The 22,010-nt window shown below is 36.3% G+C and overlaps 1 protein-coding gene across 1 annotated transcript in view; it reads left to right on the top strand.

Moving 5' to 3' along the window:
• The first annotated feature begins 516 nt into the window (after nucleotides 1–516).
• Nucleotides 517–22,010, top strand: part of khdrbs2 (KH RNA binding domain containing, signal transduction associated 2) — an 85,805-nt gene continuing 64,311 nt past the window's right edge. Inside the window, exon 1 of the mRNA XM_022763570.1 lies at nucleotides 517–607. Coding sequence (XP_022619291.1) covers nucleotides 517–607 — 91 coding nt within the window. The remainder of the gene's footprint in view (nucleotides 608–22,010) is intronic.

Below are 22,010 nucleotides of genomic sequence, written 5' to 3'. Positions count from 1 at the left end.
ATTATTTTTACTGTAGGGACCAATGTGAGCCCCGACCAATCGCAACCTCAACTTTTTTTTTTAATCCATTCCCTCCGAGCACATCACCCAATTGGTATGCGCTCAGCGGGGACCGTCTTTGTTTTCCAGCAGCGCCAGTCCCAGAATATGGCCAATAATGCTTCTGAGGGGCGGGGAGCAGCGCGGTCTGCAGACCCAGTGAGTCTGAGAGTCTGGCGGGGTGCCGAGGAGAGGTAGCGGTGGCAGAGATGGGCTCACACATCTGAATCACTACTCACCCTCCAGTCAAGCATCTTGAAAACCTAAAGGACGACTAGTTTTTTTTTTACCTTTTTTTTTCTTTTTTTTTTCTTTTTCTTTTTTTTTTTGGAGGGGGTTTTGCTTGTGGTGCTCATTAAGACCGGCAGAGTGAAGCTACCAAAAGCAGGAGCGGTAAGGTTTATAGTTGCATTCCGACGCTCAGCAGTCCTGTGGTCTCACCTGCTCCGCCCGGAGAAGAGGTCCGCTTTGATAATAATGCATCCAGATAAGTACTTACCTGAATTGGTGGCCGAGAAAAACAGCTTGGATCCCTCCTTCGTGCACGCGGTGCGCCTGCTTGCAGAAGGTAAGTCAGGTATTTCTAATCTACTCTTAGCGTTGCAGACTTGTTTCTGAGTGGCACTCACCATGTTCCCTTGCAACTGAAAACACCATTGCATTGCATTTTGAAGAAGTACAATAACCTTATGTGAGTTTATATTCTCACACACTGCCCTTGACTCTTAATGCGTTTTATTGTCGACACTGCTCTTTGGCTCCAGTGCTGAACTTTTCTGAGGCTTTTCCACCATCAAGTGGAGAAATCCAGTGAGCACAGAAAGTGAAGTGTATGCAAAGTCAGAGTCATCTCCTCTTATTCTTCTTATTCTATTCGCCCTACAAGGTCAGGCACCAGCACAAAAAATAATGTGGAACTGTTCTCAGAGCAGTTCTCCATGACCTCAGGGTGAAAATTGTGAAAGGACTAATCAACTCTGTATGATTGACTGGATTTAAAGGGTGTTAATCCTGAAATACCTACATTTTAGCTATTTTTTCTGTTCTCTACTCAGCATCCGGTAAGATCAGGAATTCATATGAAATGTGTGTACTATTATAATTTCTTTATCAGACATCCTCCTTGAGTTCTCTTGCTAAAAACAATTAAGCAACACTGACCAAATATCATCATCAGGCCCGATATTTTGAAGAACTCTACCTGAGACACACTGTAGGCTGAAATGTGATTCAGACTGTTTAATGAACTCCTCATTTAGCATGAGAGTCATATTCTCTTTACGCCAACACTGTCATCAAGGTCACAGGAGGGAGTTGCTGCCATTGGGACAGATGTTCTACAGGCTTCCCCTCTGACTTAATGTCACTGTTTGTCCAACAGGGCAGTATAATCAAGTCCAGCCTGCAGCATATAAAGTGCCTCTTCATACTGCAGGTAGCCTTAGTCTTATTCACATACTGAGGCTGTGTCACTTTTGATAGAGAACTTATCACCCGCTAAGCAAACACAAGAACACAGCTCAGCTCATCCATTCTAGACATGTAACTTTTCCATTTCTCCAGTGCAAATCTAGACTCTGTGCTCTCTCGCGGTGATTCGTTTTTACTGCACAAGGCAGGTGGAAGTGTGATCCTAAAAATAACACTAATAAAGGTGTGAGTGAATCAATATTCTTTTACTCTGGTGTCATAGAGGCATGGGTGCTCAGCCCAGATGGGCTTACAGGGCACCGCTTACAATAGAAAACTAACAGGTATGCTATCCTAGTATGAAAACATAGTATAACAGATGTATTAATCTCATATTTATTAATCAGTCAAATTCAAATTTAAAGAATCTTAAAATAACACAAAACCGTTTTTGGCACGTTTGTTAAAAGGGGTGAAGTCAAGCTGTATGTTAGATTAATATGCTGTGATTGGGCACGGTGTTTATGCTCTGGCGCTGCTTCCCCTTGAGCTTTCCCGTTGAAATGTGTTGATGAGACACCTGACAGTCCCGCGCTTGTCGCTGACTGTGATGCAGATGGGATCATCTGTCACACGGTACACTTTGCCAGATTTACTCAGGGCTGAGTCACATAGCCAGGATACAAACAAAAAAATAAAATGTTGTCTTTATCATGTTCGCCACAGGGAACAGCAGTTAGCATGTTAAAATGGTGTTGTGTACTGACTTTTTTAAAAAAAAATCCATTTATATATTTATTTCATTCAGTTGAAGCAGTTTTTGTGAACTACCAACAGATACACTTGCACTTCACTTGCAGTTCCCCATAATATGCGATACAGCACACAACACACAATGAACACTGTAATACATTGCAATAGAACAGCATGCATTTCCCTAAAAAGAATTTGCAAGGTCAACACAGAAAACTGCGTTCATCATACACAATAGGGAACAATCAATATAATAAACTGTCAGTTCAGTCAGTCGTAACGTGAAAATGTTCAACATAATCAGCTGTGGGCCAGCGTGTGAAATAATGTTCATAATTTTTACCACTGTCACACAGTTGCGGTCCTCTCTGTCAGTCTATGCTCATGTATAATACAGAATCCTGCATATCAGCGGACAGCAAGATAAACTGCATTTACAGATTTATAGATTCACAGCTATTTATCACTGAATAGCAGAGCATGTAATCCTGCATTATTCACATCATGCACAATAAACAGCACAACGTGGCCTCAGTTAACAGCTCCATATTTATGAAATTATGAATTAGTTATGTGTTTAAGTTATTGTTTCCTCCAAAATCATTTGTCTTTCTTTAAGCAGATTTAAAGCTGTTTGGGGGCAAAGCTCTCACAGGTGGTGGGTGGGGATAATTCTCTGTGTGAGCTTCTTATTTTCTTTGATAGTGAAAGTAATAATAAAACACTGAAGATTATGTGAATAACTTCATCTGTATCAATAACCTTATATATTAATATTCAACACTCTTCAATCTTCCCACTTTCCCTTCAAAACTGTTCCTTCTTGGACTCAAAGCCAGCTCATCTCACTTAGTGATTGCTCAGATTGACACATAAAAGTCAATTCCTTCATGTGTTGCACTTCAATTTGCCTCTGTCTAAAGAACTGCGCAGTTGTTTTAAAAGTGGGTTGAAGTTAGAGACAAGAAAGGGAAGCCTTTAATAGATCCCAGAGGTTTTCTTTGCAATACTTGCCTACATACACACCACGTAGCTCTGGCTTGCCGTGAAAACCAATGGGATTCCTAATAAGGTGAAAAGCAGACAGGGAGGCAGTGAGACGTCTACATGGAGAGGAATACTGGTTAATGAGAAAAACTAAAGCAAGTGTGTGCCACTGTACGTTTCCATTTCTCCACGTTTTTATACATTTTACACTCACAAAATCTAGTTTATCTCAATAAGCATTTTGATAGGGTATATAATATTTCAAATGCCCTCAAAAGCGCTGCGAGGCACATTGACATTACAAACAAATCTTAATGAGATCTAATGGATGTAGGCCTCTCTGGATAAATGATGAGTATATATATATATATATATATATATATATATATGGATGAGGACCAATAGAGAAGAACATAAGAAAATCCTTACGACAGTGTTTTCACTTATGGAAGTTCATGATTTTGCCAGTTTTAATGTCTTTAAGAGTCGTTTAGATACTTGAAGCAGCTTAAACTCCCTGTGCAGAGTCTCCTTTTGATGTGAAACACCACAGTATGTGAGCTCAAAACACCCTTTAATCCTCCTCATATCAGAGTTTTGTACTCATCATGTTCGTTTTCTCCTTCCATTTAACCATTCACTGAACTGTTTGAGCTCAAATTTTCACTTCGGCACCACTTTCTTGTGGTTCTCGTGTTTACATGAAGAGGAAATATTCTTAGAAAGATATTAAGTATCCAGCAGTTAATCACAGAATTGGTCAGTTTTGCTGCGTGCATTGTATACTGAATGTAAAAGTCTTTGGGACATGATCAAAATACTCAACCAAGTGTCTGTCAAAAACCAATCTTATGCCACATTTTAGGCAATGATCCTTAAGCTTTTATTAGAATTAATCAGAGAGTGCAGGAACCTGTGCAATGGCTTTAGTCAGCCAATAACAGAGAGCAGTAATTAGAAACTGAGATGGTAAGCTTCAGTGACTGACTGTTGAGATATTAATCATATTCCATACTCTGAATATGCATGCTTCAGAAAACAGTCAAAGAAAAAATACTTATTGCAAGAGCAAAGGCTTTCCTCAACGCATACGTATATACACATAAAGATTGCCTGCTCAGTCAGAAGGTATAACTTGCATTGAAAAAGACACGTCTTCTTACAAGTAGATTCTTACAAGTGATTTGGATGATGCTTCACCACAGAGTGCAGCTCTGTCTGGACTCGAAGGATTGATTTTCACTTAATCTCTCTCTCTCTTGTTAATAAATTGTTGCTCACATTTTCAGCGTATCCATTATGAGATGGCCTGCTCAGTATCTAGCAGTGACCCAGCTCGTAGCGACAGATAAACACCACCTCGTGTTGTATGACCTATCAAAAGGACACAAAAATTACATTTCAGGAAAGTGAGACATTACATTACATTTTCGGCATTTAGCCGACACTCTTATCAAGAGTGACTTACAATGAGAGCATGGGTCGAATAAGATTAAATTCCAAGGTCATGAGCATTTCAAGCAACAGAAATGAGTGGATGAGCCAAAGCTGCAGCACTCAGACAATAGATATTAGATATCAGATTATGTTACTGTGCCTCTTGAATGTTCACATATAACAGGAAAGTTCTAAATAAAGAAATAAGGGACAAACAGAAATGGGTTTTTTAAATCAAATCAAGCAAAATAAAGGTTGAATACAGCAGGAACAATGACATTGGATATTCAAGGAAGAAGCAAAATGACTGTCTCTATGTTTATTATGCTTCTCAAATACATGTGAATACATGTATATAGTAAGTCACTTTCAATTCAGTTATTAGAGGCAAATCTGAAGTGACTGTCAGCCATTTGAGGTACATTTAATCCTCTAAGACATCACAACTTCATATAGTATATTAGTGTGGGGGGGCAACTGTAAAACCAATTTATGAACCTCAATCTCCTATTTCATCCAAAACACCAGTAACATACAACTACATTTACACAAATTTTCTCATCAAACAAGGAAATAAGAAAGAAAAAATGTTTAGATTTCCATACCAATCATTCAATGGATGAGCCAACCAATCAACCAATCAATCAGTCATGGCTCACTTCACATCACTATACAATAATGCACTGAAACATTTGCAGAAAATGAACATCAACCGTTAAAAAATATGTGGATTTGATTGAACAACACTATGAAGTGCATTGTATGACAAACCACCAAATGAAAATCAATACCACAAAAGAAGTATGGACAAAAAATTTAAAAGCATAACTTCAAGTATTGTCTAACTCGGCCCAGCTGAAACACTGCATACAAACAACATCATACAACACGACTGAAGTGAAGAATCAACCACTATTTTGAATTCTTTGCAGTGCTCTTAATTTAAATTTTCCTTTAGAGTATTGAACAGAAAATGCAACCCAAGTCTGCATCAGTACAAAATACATCACTTTTGTCCCCTTATCCACCCCTAGCTAATGTCTATTTCCTCTTTATCAAGGCCATACCTCCACCCTGCTGGCCAAATAAATAAAATTTCAGTTCATCAAATAGCAGATAGCAGCAGTAGCTGCGGTGTCATGTAATGCCCTAAGCCAAAAGGCAGACCAAAAGTAAAGGCAAACCTGTGACAAACATATAATGTGTACTAAACATCAGCACAGTTTCAAGCACAACATACTGCACCTATAATAATAGACCTATATATCATAAAGATTGATTGATGATTAAATATTATAAAGAGAAAGTGATCCTATATGTATTTAATAATGTATTTTGAATATAATCTGTCAATCTGATCTATCGACCAAAGACAGTCAGAGAATGTTTTCTATCCTGTCTGGGTTGTACGTAGGTGGTTGTAATAAGTAGATGATTATTGAAAAACCATCATGATTAAAGTGTGCGTAATTTGCTTGCTTTTTAATACGTAATTTGTATGAATAACAATTACTTTCTGCCTTAACTTTCCATTCCATTCGGCAGAGAATTTGAGGATGGCATTATAATTAGATTGAAGATTTAATACTTTATCACTGTGTCAACGGCTGAATGCAATTTACCTCAGTGCAGCTAGTTAAAAACGCATAAACAGCATGTGGCCAAACAGCGGTGGTGCATATTTCCAACCCCATGCATTTAAATGTGTCAGTCCAGAGTGAAAAAGGTCAAAGCTAATTGCACATCTCATAGTCCCCCCCCCCTCCCCCTCCCCAAACAAGTCCACTCTGCCCAGGGGAGAGCCACTACTTCCCTTACAAGCAATCAATTATTGGAGAGTAAATCAGACTAGTGTCACTAAAAGGCATATGAATAACATACCAATTTCCTTAAGGTATATCGACCGTTATCACTACACATTTTTTACTTTTCACATGTCACTTCACACCACGTAATTTCTTTACTGACTAACCCCTAACCCTCCGCTTAAAGGAGCTATTTGGAAGTTTTGCTATTGCTGCATAGCCAGCATTAGCATTAGCATTAGCATCAACATTAACAACTTACCAGTCTAGAAGAAACTTTGCGAGTTCAGCATCAATCTTCAAGTAGAAAGCAACACCAATGTTCACTCTTATCTCTATCACGTCTTTTCTTCTACTGAAGTTAGCACGCTAACCAGCTAGCCCTGTCAGTTTCCGATAGCAACTCACTGTATAGCTTCCAATCTGCCCTGAAGACATAGCACTGCTCAGAGGGCGTATTATAACCTCTTGTATTGTAAATGCAACAATGGCTGAAACTCTTATGAAGCCACAATCACCACCACCTTCTCCCGGAAAAAATAGCCCAAATACAAATAGCCCTTTTAACTTTAACCCTAACCAAAACCGTGTTAAATAACATGTATAAACCTCAAAATGCATAGACATGACGCGTTAAATATGTCCCAGAAAGTTACTTGCTATTGAAACCCAATTCCTTGATAACACGAAGAGTAATTAGATTGATTCATTTTTGCTCCCATTGTGAAGTCTTTATTGTAGATATACAATTCACTAGGTAGGAGAAATCAGTGAATAATTTACAGGCTAATGGCAGCACTTGACGAAGCCTTTGTTCTTTGACTTCTAACTGCAGTTGGTGTGACTGCCTACAGTGCAGTGCAGTAAAACGTATAAAATAATAATCACTCAATTCAGTATTGACTGAATTTCAAGCTTCAAATAAAACTTAGAATAAACTAATGGAAAAGTGCAGTTGAGCTGTAACTTACCAAAATCAGCCCAAAGCCAAAATACTTGCATCTAAACCACATACTGTATGTTTTTCTACTATCTGCAGTATTTCTGTAGTGCTCGTCAGTCAGTTTGCAGGTTCTTCAAGGTTCCATTCTTTCAGCCAGCTTTGCAAAATAAAGGGGGAGAGTAAGAAAAAAGGGAGGATGCTAACTGGATGCATTATTTGTCTACACATAGCACATGTCAAATCCCAGGACATCCTCAGTTTGCTCTATTGTGTGTGATTAGGTTCATCTTCATGCTCTGTTTTGTCTCATCAAATCCCTCTGTGGCATGACAGTGCAAGGGTGTGGAGATTAATCAAACCTGTGTTCTAAGGTATTAATTTTGATAGTATTCATAATGGTGAATCATTTCATCACGGTTTGGCTGAATTTTCATGTGTGAATTTACCATGGATTCATGTTACTCTGTTGACCCATCAGAAAAAGAAACACCATCAACCCCCTGGCAGAGTAGTAAGAGACAAATTGATCTCACTGACATCATCTTAGAGTGGAGAGCACACACATTTTACAAACAGCCTCTTTTCAGCATGAGAACAAACTGCATGCTGTAGTGGTGTGGACTGTATGGCAAACAAAATCTTACATCTAATAAAGCTACAATGTGAGGGTAAACAGCCAAGCAGTAAACATATTATCTCCTACAAAGGATGCAGCGCCTATTCCCTTTCTTCTTATGTTATTGAACTGCATACATGCTACTTTACACTGACAGGAGATCACTGTGAGACATTATATACGTGATATTTTCTTTTTAGCACAGTATACTGGAGCTTGTGATTTAGATTGCTGGAATTCAAGTCTGTGCACTTTGAAAGATTTAACATAATTGGTGCAACACAGTACATCACAATAAATGTATTCAAGGCATATCTCAATGGCAAAATGATTTGGTAGGTCAGCAGGAATAACCTGTTCAGAAACTAAATGTTTTCCAGTGGTGTAGCTGGTTTACTGAGGGCAACTAATTTCAATAAGTCTCTGTTAATGGTGAATCAAAATGCTACCAAATCCAATATCTGAATTTAATGATAATTCACTGTAATATATGAATACAGATTTATTGACATTTTACTGTTGACGGGGATAAATGAACTTCAAACTGTTCCTCCGTCTGTGCTGCTGCATACGGACCAAAGCAGATGTATTTAACTTTAGCCATGGCAGGCTGACTGAGCACATTTTCTCTTTTTCAGCAAAACCTTGTCTCCTAACTCGTACAGTTGCACACAGTTATCTTGGAGCTGAAGCAGTTTGGGCAGCGCAACAGAGGGGATCAAGAGCACTAGAATAGTCACTGAGAGCGTTTTACTCATTCAGTTCCCCCAATGAGATTGTTTTCATCCTGCATGAGGACTGAAACCAGTGACCTTCAAAGCACATTCTCGCTTTTCTGATCTTTAGGATCCTGCCACTTCCTACCACATATTCGACAACAATGATACCGGTGTGAACGCTCCTCCACATTTATGCATTGTAAGCTCATTTTCCACCTTTTCTCTCCTCTTCCATCTCTTAATCTCTCTCTTTCTCACACACACAATCTTCTTCTGAGTTCACTGGCAGGCAGCACAGCAGAATAAAGGTGTTTGCTATCATGCACTGTTGCAGAGTATAATCATCTTCATGGGCTATAAAAACTTCATTACTTTATTCAAATGATATGAACATGATACCCATTTGAAAGTTAAACACTTCACAATGAAAATATAACCCAAAACAAATTTTCTCCCACATGCAGAGGGGCAGAACTAATCTTTGAGGATATCAAGAAATAAATCCTTGATGAAACTGGGAACTGGGACTCCACAATGAGCACAAAAAGCAATTTTGAATCCAAACAAGCTTTATTTTATGGTATGAGATTTACTAATTGAAATTGAAATATACCTTTTGTGTTTGTAAATTTGCATTAGGTATTGTGCCAGTGTGTTCACTGCAACAATACGGGGTTTGTCCATTCCCCCCACAATGACAACACTGATTTGACCCCTCTATTGACAGGATGCCATCATTTGTCTGTGGCTTCCAAAACCATCACAAATCACCACTTCAAAAATAAAACTGATTTCTGATCTGGCAAAGCTTTGAAAGTAAGTAAGTAAGTAAGCTTGGTTAAGTTTAGAGAAACATAATGGTTTGGGTTAAAGTTAATCTAAGGTTAGATGACCTTCGTCATCATGGTTACAGTAATAACCACTTAGTTAACATCAAGGAAAGATAGTCATGTTAAAAAGAAACCAAAATTGACTGTCTTTAGTATACAGGAAACAAATGGGAGTTTCCCGTGTTACAGTTTTTTGTTGATCCATCCACCCACCCAAAGCTCTTCAGTATGTGGCTACAACATTGAACTGTTTGTCCTGTTGTTCTTTTTGGGAAGACAGGCTTTCAGCCATGCTAGAGTTTATTTGAATTACGCTCAGCAGTGCTTTTATGCCTTACTATACTATGACGTTTTTTGACGTTTTATGCCTTGTGCCATTTTTGGAGATTTTTATGCCTTACTATACTATGGCGTTTTTAGAGATTTTTATACCTTACTATACTATGATGTTTTTGTGCCTCACTACACTAACAATATTGTGGGTTCAAGCCCAGTCTTGGGATCTTTCTGTGTGGAGTTTGCATGTTCTCTTTATACCTGCATGGGTTTTCTCAATACTATGACTTTTTATGCCATTGTCAGGGACTGAGCAGATACACCATAGAGACACGGGTCTCAAAAATAATATCCAATATTTTTATTTACAAAAAGAAAAAGCAATGACAAATAATGCTTCAAAACTATCATTCTGGGCCCATGAAAAGGTCAACACAACAGAACTAAACTTAAGTGCTAACCAAAACGAACTTAACAGCACAAAACTGACCTCCTGAGTGACACAAAGGGGAGACATATATAGTGGCTGATCAGGCCATTCAGACACATGGGGGACAAACAAACTACAAGAATAACAAAACGTGTCAGCATAGTACTACACCATATTAATTGAAAAATAATAAACAAATAAACTCAACAGAATTGTCAAAGTATTAATACCAAAATCCCAATCTAATAAAGACACTGCCCCCTCCCACGATGCTGGAGGAACATGGTGCAGTTCAATTTGCAATCAGTATGCCTTACTTTACTATGATATTTTTTGACATTTATGCCTTAATATACTGTGACATTTCCTGACATTTTATGCCTTACTGTACTATGACGTTTTTTGATGTTTTATGTCTCACTACACTATGATGTTTTTATACCTCACTACACTAAGTCATCTTGACTGGTTGGCACTATAGTAGAGTAGTTTGAATTGGTGCCTCCCAGTTAAAAGGATGTGGCTTCCAACCCAGTCTTGTGATCTTTGTGTGTAGAGTTTGTATATACTCTCTATAACTTGACATTTTATGCCTTATATATATTATGACATTGTTTGACATTTTATGCCTTACTATACTATGACTTTTTTTGACATTTTTATGCCTTCCTATACTATGACGTTTTTTGAGGTTTTTATGCCTTACTATACTATGATGTCTTTTGACATTTTATGCCGCACAACAGTATTGAGACCAGGTTGAGATGTAGCAAAGTGTTGAACTGTCGCTTCACAGTTAGAAAGATGTAGGTTCGAAGCCAGTCTTGGGATGTTTCTTTTTATGCCTTATATATATTATGATGTTTTTTGATGTTTTTATGCCTTACTATACTATGAAGTTTTTTGAGATTTTTATGCCTCACTATACTATGACGTTTTTTGAGATTTTTATGCCTTACTATACTGTGACGTTTTTTGCGATTTTTATACCTTACTATACAATGACGTTTTTTGCGATTTTTATTACTTACTATACTATGACGTTTTTTGAGGTTTTTATGCCTTACTATACTATGACGTTTTCTGAGGTTTTTATGCCTTACTGTGCTTTGATGTTTTTTGAGATTTTTATGACTTACTATAGTGTGACGTTTTTTAACATTTTATGCTGCATAACACTGAGAAAACAGGGAAAAACCGTAGTAGAGTGGTTAGAATTATCGCTTCACAGTTAGAAAAATGTAGGTTTGACTCCAGTCTTGGGATATTTCTTTTTATGCCGTACTATAATATGACTTTCTTTGATGTTTTATGCCTTTCTATACTATGACGTTTTTTGAGGTTTTTAGGCCTTACTATACTATGACGTTTTTTGACATTTTTATGCCTTACTATACTATGACGTTTTTTGAGGTTTTTATGCCTTACTGTGCTTTGATGTTTTTTGAGGTTTTTATGCTTACTATACATGACGTTTTTTTGAGGTTTTTATGCTTACTATACTATGCACACACGTATTCATTCTAACTTGAGAGGTTTTTTATGCCTTACTATAACACATGAAACGTTTTTTTCAGAATTCATCTTTAGCCTCACTATAACCTAATGACACAGTCTCTTTTGAGATTTTTATGCCATCGCTATTATTGACGTTTTTTTGAGGTTTTTATGCCTCGCTAATACTATGACACGTTTTTATGAGACTATTTCTTTATGCCTTACTATACCTATGAACGTTTTTTTGAGATATTTATGCCTTACTATACTATGACGTTTTTTGACAATTTTTATGCCTTACTATACTGTGACGTTTTTTGAGAATATTTATGCCTTACTATAAACTAGTGAACGTTTTTTGAGAATTTTTATGCCTCCACTATCCTAATGACGTTTTTTTGAGGTTTTTTTTAATGCCTTACATATGCTATGAACTTTATCTTGACGGAGATTTTTAATGCCTTAATGATAACACAACTATGACAACGTTCATTTTGAGGTTTTTTATGACTTACTATACTATGAATCACGTCTTTTGAACATTTTATCCGCACCAAAAAAGTCATATGACAGCCGGGTGGAGATGTAATAGCCAGAGTGGTTAGAACTGGTCGCTTCACAGTTAGAAAGAATGTAGGTTCGAAAGCACTCAGTCCTTCTTCGAGTAGGGATAGTTTTTTTTATGCCTTACTATAATATGATTTCTTTGGGATGTTTTGGCTAAGCCTTACTACTCATGGGCTCAGCTATAACGTTTTTTGAGAATTTGGTTAATGCCTTACTATACCTATGAAGGTTTTTTATGAGATCATTTTAATGCCTTAACTGTGCTTTTGAATGTTTTTTACGAGATTTTTATGACTTTACTATCGATAATATACAACTGGATGACGTTTTTTCTTGAAGATTTTTTATGCATTCACTATAGATCTAATGACGTTTTCTATATTGAGATTATTACTTATGCCTCACTAATAGCTAATGGGACCGTTTATTTGAGGTGTTTTATGCTATACTTATATCTATGTAACTATTTTTGAGGTTTTTATGCTATACTATTAGTCATTAATGACGTTTTTTGAGATTTTTAATGCCTTACTGGGGCAAATTTGGTGCTTTGATGTTTTTTGCGATTTGTGGTATGACTTACTATACTATGAAGTTTTTTTAACAAAATTTTAACTGATTCTGCTGCACATAAATCCAACCATGAGCAACAGCGGAAAAACCGTACGTAGAGTGTATAGAATTGTCGTATATCAAAGCACAGTTAGAAAGATGTGGTTTGAAGACAGTCCTTGGGATAGTTCTTTTTATGCCGTACCTATAATAGTGAACTTTTTTTGATGTTTTATGCCTTACCTATACTATGACGTTTTTTTGATGTTTTTATGCTACTATACTGATGACGTTTTTTTTAAGAATTTATGCCCTTACTATACTATGACGTTTTTTTAGATTTTTATGCCTTACTATACTATGACGTTTTTTTGAGATTTTTAAATGCCCGCTATACTATGACGTTTTTTTGAGATTTTTTTATGCCTCAAACTACATACTATGACCCGTTTTTTGAGGTTTTTTTATGCCTTACATACTATGACGTTTTTTGAGGTTTTTATGCCCTTACTATAGCTATGACGTTTTTTGAGGTTTTTAATGCCAGCTATATACTATTGAGTTTTTTGAGATATTTATGCTCAGCTATACTATGGACGTTTTTTGAGAATTTTTTATGCCTTTACTATACCCTATGAGACGTTTTTTGAAAGGTTTTTAGCCTACTATACTATTGACGTTTTTGAAGGTTTTATGCCCTTACTAATTACTATGACGTTTTTGAGATTTTTATGCCTCACTTATACTATGGACGTTTTTTGAGATTTTTTATGCCTGCTATGAATATGACGTTTTTTGAGGTTTTTATGCCTTTACTTATACTATGACGTTTTTTTGAGATTTTTTAATGCCTTACAACTAATGACGTTTTATGAGATTTTTTATGCCTCACTATACTATGACGTTTTTTGAGATTTTTATGCTCGCTATACTATGACGTTTTTTGAGATTTTTATGCCTTACTATACTTATGTTATGGTTTTTGAGTATATATATGCCTTAACTATAATATCCTTCACTGACCGTTTTTGAACACTCTTTATGCCTTACTAGGAGAGACACTGTTGACACTGTTTTTTGAGATAATTATTATGCCCTACTATAAGCTCCACCAATACTTTATTACTTTTTGTGACGTTTTTTGACGAGGCTAATGCCATAGCAATATTTTATGTATGTCCTCTGGAGGGATTGGATGTATATATGCCTTCTATACTAATGAAAACTTTTTTGAGGTTTTTATGCTTACTATATTCATGACCAAGCGTTTTTTGAGGGTTCTCTTTTACACTCACGGATGACAAGCACACTCGATCCTCTTGTTGGATGCATTTATGCCGCACCAAAGTAAATTGAAGCCGGGGTGGAAGATGTAGGCAGAGTGTTAGAATGTCCGCTTCACAGTTGAAAGATGTAGGTGGTCGAAGCCCCATTTGGGATAGTTTCTTTTTTAATGCATTTAACTATAATATGACTTTCTTTGATTGTTTTTAATGCTTACTATACTATGCACGTTTTTTTTGAGATTATTAGGCACTTCAATGCACACTCTTCACGCTCTCGTTTTTATGATGTCTCCTCACGTGACACTCTTAGCACTTAACCTGAGAGAGAGCTCTCTCTCTTATACTATTTGAATGCGCACACTCACACAGAGGATTATTATATTGTGTGAAATACCTCACACGCACGCTCTCGCACACATGACTCCGCTCAGAAAAGATTAGTTTGAGACAGTCTTTGATACTCTGTAGAGTACTGATTATTACCATAGGAGAGTGAGGTTCTTATCGTCGCATTTAATGCCTTATAATTATTATAGACGTTATTGTATGTATGTGCCACTATAGAGGGCGGTTTTTTGAGATGTTCTATGCACGCTACTGATACTATGCACGTTTTTTTGAGGTTTTTTAATCCTTACTATACTATGACGTTTTATTGAAGTTTTATGCCTTACTATACTGACGTTTTTAGAATTTTTTAATGCCTCACTATACTATGACGTTTTTTGAGATTTTTATGCTCCGCTATGCTATGGCACGTTTTTTGAGGTTTTTAATGCCTCGCTATAACTATGACGTTTTTTGGAAGATTTTTTATGCCTTTAATTCTATACTATGACGTTTTTTTGAGATATTATGCCTTACTAATACTATGAAGTTTTTGACATTTTTTATGCCTTACTATACTGTGACGTTTTTGAGATATTTATGCTTACTATACTGTGAACGTAATTACTTTGAGAGAGGCTTTATGCTACACTACTATGGATTTTTGAGGTCTTTTATGCTTACCCATAATGGCTATTGAAACTCTTACTTGCAGGTTTTTTATGCCTTACTATCACTCATGAAGTCTTTCTTCGCAGATTTTTACTGCCTTCCACCTGCTCGGCTTTGCGATGTTTTTTCTCTGACGATTTTTCATGACTTAACCTACCTCATCCTACTGACGCTTCTTTTAAACATTCTTACCGCTGCATACACCCTCGAGGAACAGGGAAAAACCGTAGTAGAGTGGTTACGACATTGTCGCTCACACCCAGTTAAAAAAGATGGTCGGCTCTTGAGAAGTCTTGTGATGTTCTTTTTCATCGCCGCTACTCATAATCACTCCGCACTTCTCTCTCTCCGCTTTTTCACTGCCTCTACTCACTCTATCGCCACGTTCCTTTCTCGACTCGCTTCTCTTCACTGCCTCAACCTCAATACCTCACTCACGCTTCCTCTCTCTTCTCACCGTTCCTTCTCTACTCGCCTTCATCACATCACTCCACTCCCACGTCTCTTTTCTGAGATTTTTTATGCTCGCATACTATGACGTTTTTTGAAGAATTTTTCCATGCTTAAACTCATACACTATGACGTTCTCCCTTCGAAGATTTTTACTTGCCCTCTCACTATAACTGTGCGTTTTTTGAGATATTTACTGGCCTCACTATACTATGACGTTTTTGAAATTTTTATGCCTCGCTATCGCTATGAACGTTTTTTGAGGTTTTTATGCGCTCGCTATACTATGACGCTTTTTTTGAGATTTTTTTAATGCCTTACTATACTATGACTTTTTGAAATATTATGCTTACTATACTATGACGTTTTTTGACATTTTTATGCCTTACTATACTGTGAGTAGTTTTCTTAGAATATTTACATGCCTTCACTACAGCTACGTATTGTTTCGTTGATATATGGCTGGGCCATCTGATTTTTTGTGATTGCGTACGAGAGTGCTCGTACTGAAGATACTGCATGACGTAGATATATATGTCACCCCTCTCACTCATACGGCACTAACGTGCTATGTTTGAAGATTTTTGATGGGCCTTACTATATCTTATGAACGTTTTAGAGGTTATGACGGTGATGTATTATATAGTGTTCGGGACGTCAAAAGAAGGTCACAGTAAACAACGATATCTACCGGTGTATTTGTTTGGAGCCTCGTACCACTGCTATGACGTACTGCTTCCCTTGAGGCTTTTATAAGCCTCTCATAGCGAGTGACCCTTGTGAGGTATGTTGTGACTCGCCTAGGCCTATACAAATGTTACTGTAAATGTGAACATTGTTATATACCTCAGCCAACGGAAGCGGCGTATGGACTGTTTGCTCTCGCAGGTTTTTATGACCTCTATAAACGTCAGGCTAGATATTCTACTGTAGTTGTCATGGAGGCTTCTAATCACTAGAGAGTTCGGATATTGGATGAGAGACATGTTTTTTGAGCGACTAGTTACCTCGCGTGCACCACACCAGTTGGGGAAACTGGGTGGCAGCTGTAGTGAGAGGGTTAGAAACTGTTGGCTTTATCACTAGTTAGATAACGAGATAGATGAGGTTCGAATCCAGTCTTGGGATATTTGCTTTTTTATGCCGTAACTATACTATAGTGACTTTCTTTATGTTGTACTACTGACCTTACACATTACCTTACACACACACCTCATTTTGAGTCAACAAGCGCGTACCATAAGAGAGAGGCGCATACCTTATTGAGATACTTATGTGGAGAGGAGGCGAGATGCACTGGATTTTATGACATTTTATGCACATAGACACACTCACACCTCCGGTGAGTGGCACGAGGCGAGCGTTAGAAGCGTGTCGCTTCGGAATGTATTTATGATGAAAATAGGCTCCTTGGTTGTATAACGCAGGACCTTGGGATATGCGGTGTCAAGACTGCTCTAATTCACGTCCCTCTCACATGGCCGTAGAGTAGTTTATATAACACTTCATAACCGATGAGATAGTTGAGTGTATGTTAACGATTAGTTTTAATGCCGTATGATGAATACTATGACGTTTTTTGGAGGATTTTACGTCGTCGAGCACTAACTTTTTTTGAGGAAGAATGTTTTAATGCCGTCGACCCTGTTATTTATACATGAAAACGAGGGTGTGTCGGATGTGTTACGTTTTTTGAGGTTTTATATGCCAATGCTCTATAAGCTATGTGAACTTTTTTGAGATTTGTTAATGACTAAATACATACCGACGTTGAACGTAAGCAACGCATAAACGTCTACTCTCTCTCGAGTTTTGGAGGAGAGTGAGGCCGGTTAATTTTGTATTGGGCTTTATGTTAAGTTTTAAGCCAGACCCTAGTCTAACCCTGTGAGATTTTAAGATATTTATGCCATACACTGAGTACTTCATACGTTTTTTTGAAGAGTTTGAGTACGATGAGCCAGTAAGCGCTGATGTCTCTATCGATGGACGCGTTTGAGATTTTTATGCCAACCGAGCACTTCTACGATAATGCGCTTTACATATACTATGACGTTTTTTGAAGATATTTATTCCTTACTATACTATGACACGTTTTTTTGACATTTAATATATGCTTACTATACTGAAGACTGGTTGTGCAGGTTTTTAATGCCACAATGCCTATAGTAAATGACATTTTTTTGAGATTATTTATGCCTAACTAATACTCGTTGAACGTTTTTTGAGATTTTTATGCCCTTACTATACTGTGACGTTTTTGAGATATTTATGCCTTACTATATCTATGACGATTTTTTGAGGTTTGTATGCCTTACTAACTACTAATAGGTACATAATTGTACTTATTGTGTATACTATACTCAAAGACGTTGTTGTGTATTCCAGAATTCTTTATTGCATCCTATTATAAATGACCCAACGATGGCTATCTCACGCGACTGTTGGTTATGCCGCTCACGATACTAATGTACGTTTTTTTGAGGTTTTTATGCCATGCTATAGCGCTAACTTCTGATGACAGTTTTAGAGCTCGTTTAGCTTACTATAACTATGAACGATTCTTAATTATGAGATTATTTATAGCAACTGAAGAGGGTCAGCACACTATGTTGTTACGTATGTAATTGGCACTGTCTGGAGCAACACACCTTAAAAGTGTAGGATATATCTGAGAGCGGTAGCTTATTGAGCGATGTCTACGAATATGAGAGAACCATGATATTCGGAGCTGATTATGCTTACTAGGCTTGAGTGTATATTTGAAGAGGTATGCTTTTATCGAATTTCGCACTATAATATCACTATTGATGTCTTTTGAAACATTTTATGCCAACACAACAGTGGGGAAAACTGGGTGGAGCTGTAGTAAGAGTGGTTTAGAACTGTTGCTTTCAACAAGTGAGAGAGATGTAGGTGTCGAATCCACCCTTTGGGATATGTGCTCGTTCAACGTTTGTCTCAGATACGTTCATGCTGAGATCTGCTGACATAATATGACTTTCTTTTTGATGTTTTTATGCCACTTACTATAATAATGAAGTTTTTTGAGATTTTCATGCCTTACCTATACTATGGAACGTTTTATGTAAGGATGTTTTATGACTTACTATCACACCTCGCCAAACTCATGATGGTCTTTTGACATTTTAAATGCCCGCACAACAGTATATGAACCCGGGTGTGAGAATGTCGTGGAAGAGGGTTAGAACTCAAGCACGTCGCTTCACAGTTAAAAAGATGTTGGTTCGAAGCCAGTCCTTGGGATATTTCTTTTTATGCCTCTCTATACTATGAGTTTTTTTGAGATTTTTTTATGCCCACGATACTATGACGTTTTTGAAGGTTTTTAATGCCATGCTAATACTATGACGTTTTTTTTGAGATATTTATGCCTACTAATACATGAGTTTTTTGAGATATTTTCATGCCTCTCTATACTATGACGTTTTTGAGATTTTTATGCCTCACGATACTATGCACGTTTTTTGACGGTTTTTATGCCCATGCTATAATCTAATGACGTTTTTTTTAGAGTAGGCCTTACTATACTGTGAACGTTTTGAGATATTTATGCCCTCTCTATAACTAATGACGTTTTTTGAGATTTTTATTGCCTCACGATACTATGACGTTTTTTGAGGGTTTTATGCCATGCTATACCTAATGACGTTTTTTTAAGATTTTTAGCTACTATACTGTGACGTTTTTTTGAGATATTTATGCCTCACTATACTAATGACGTTTTTTTGAGATTTTTTATGCCTTACCTATACTGTGAACGTTTTTGAGAATTTTTATGCCTTTACTATACTATGACGTTTTTTTTGAGGTTTTTATGCTTACTATACTAATGGAAAACGTTTTTTGAGATATTTATTCCTTACTACATAGCTATGACGTTTTTTTGACATTTTTATGCCTTACTATACTATGACGTTTTTTTGACATTTTTTGCCTCACTATACTATGACCGTTTTTTGAGGTTTTTATGCCATGACTAAATGTTATGACGTTTTTGTGAGATTTTTTATGCCTAACTATACTGTGACGTTTTTTGAGATTTTTATGCCTTACTAATCTGTGACGTTTTTTGAGATATTTATGCCTTACTATACTATGAGTTTTTTTGAGGTTTTATGCCTTAACTACACTAATGATGACCGTTTTTTTGATTTTTTTATGCCTTACATACTTGGCGTTTTTTTGAGATTATTTTTAGCTTACTATAGCTATGACGTTTTTGGAACATTTTTTTATGCCATTACTATACTGTTTGACGTTTTTTTGAGATATTTATGACCTTACTATACTGTTGACGTTTTTTGAGATTTTTATGCCTCACTATACTATGAACGTTTTTTGAGGTTTTTTATGCCTTACTATACTATGAGTTTTTTGATGTTTTTTATGCCTTACTATATAATGACGTTTTTTTGAGGTTTTTAATGACTTACTATAATATATGTCTTTGACATTTTTAATGCCGCACAAAAGTATTGAAAACTGGGTGGAGAATGTAGCCGAGTGGTTAGATTTTTGCTTTCACAGTCAGAAAGATGTAGGTTCGAATCCAGTCTTGGGATATTTCATTTTTTATGCCGTACTATAATATGAAACTTTCTTGAAATGTTTTATGCCTTCTATATCTAATGCGTTTTTTGAAGATTTTTATGCCTACTATACATGGACGTTTTTTGAAAGATTTTTATGCCTCACGATACCTATGACGTTTTTTGAGGTTTTTATGTCAATGCTATATGCTATGACGTTTTTTTGAGATTTTAGCCTTACTATAACTGTGACGTTTTTTGAGATATTTAATGGCTCACTAATACTATGACGTTTTTTTGAGATTTTATGTCTTACTACTATGACGTTTTTTTGAGGTTTTTATGCCTCACTATACTATGACGTTTTTTTGAGATTTTTATGCCCGGAGCTATGCTAATGACGGTTTTTGAGTTTTTTTATGCCTCGCTATACTAGAACTGTTTTTTGAGAATTTTTTATGCTTACTATACTATGACGTTTTTTTGAGAATTATTTATGCTTACTAATACTAATGACGTTTTGACATTTTTATGATTACTATAGTCTGGAGCGTTTTTTGAGCCTATTTTAATGCCTTACTATACTGTGACGTTTTTTGGAGATTTTTTATGCCTCACTTATTCTATGGACGTTTTTTGAGGTTTTTTATGCCCTTACTATACTAATGACGTTTTTTGATGTTTTTTATGGCCTTACTATACTATGACGTTTTTGAGGTTTTTTATGACTTACTATACTATGAATGTCTTTTGACATTTTTATGCGGCAAACGCAAAAGTATTGAAACTGGCCGTGGAGAATGTAGCAGAGTGGGTAGAACTGTCGGCTTCACAGTCAGAAAGATGTAGGTTCGAAGCAGTCTTGGGATAATTTCTTTTTATGCTGTATTACTATAGATATGACTTTCTTTGATGTTTTTAATGCCTTAATATACTATGAACGTTTTTTTTGAGTTATTTTTTATGCCTTACTATAAAACCATAAATGGAACGTTTTTTGAAGATTTTTAATGCTCACGATACTAATGTATGACGTTTTTTTGAGGTTTTGTATGTCCATGCTATACTGATGACGTTTTTTGAGAAGACTGCTACCTTACTAATACTGTTGTATTTTTGAGATTATTATGCCTCCTGACTATGACGTTTTTTTGGAGTTGGTTTCTTATGTCTTACTAATACTATGAATGTCTTTTTGACATTTTATGCCGCACAACAGTATTGAACCGGGTTGAAGATTTAGAAGAGTGGTTAGAACTGTCCGATTCACAGTTAAAAAGATGTAGGTTTCAAAGCCATCTTGGGATTTTTCTTTTATGCTTATATTATATTCAGATGTTTTTTGATGTTTTTATGCCTATACTTATACTTATGAAGTTTATGGCTCACGATTTTTAATCCTTACTATAACTATGACGTATTTTGAGATTTTTATGCTCACGATACTATGACGTTTTTTTGAGGTTTTATGCCATGCTATAGCTATGCATGTTTTTTTTAGATTTTTTAAGCCTTACTAATACTGTACGTTTTTGAGATATTTATGCCTCACTATAACTATGACGTTATTTGAAGATTTTTAATGCTTACTTATACTGTGACCGTTTTTTGAGATTTTTTAATGCCTTACTATACTATGAACGTTTTTTTGGAGGTTTTTAATTGCCTTAACTATACTATGAACGTTTTTTGAGATTATTTATGCCCTTACTATACTATGGAACGTTTTTTGACATTTTTATGCCTTACTATACTATGACGTTTTTGACATTTTTATGCCTCACTATACTATGTACCGTTTTTTGAGGTTTTTTAATTGCATGCTATAGTATGACATTTTTTGAGATTTTTTAATGGGCCT

This window comes from Seriola dumerili, unplaced genomic scaffold (assembly GCF_002260705.1).
Source record: "Seriola dumerili isolate Sdu_G_001 unplaced genomic scaffold, Sdu_1.0 BDQW01000024.1, whole genome shotgun sequence".
NCBI lineage: Eukaryota > Metazoa > Chordata > Actinopteri > Carangiformes > Carangidae > Seriola > Seriola dumerili.
Note: the sequence above shows the minus strand (reverse complement) of the source record. Positions and strands in the feature narration are given on the sequence as shown.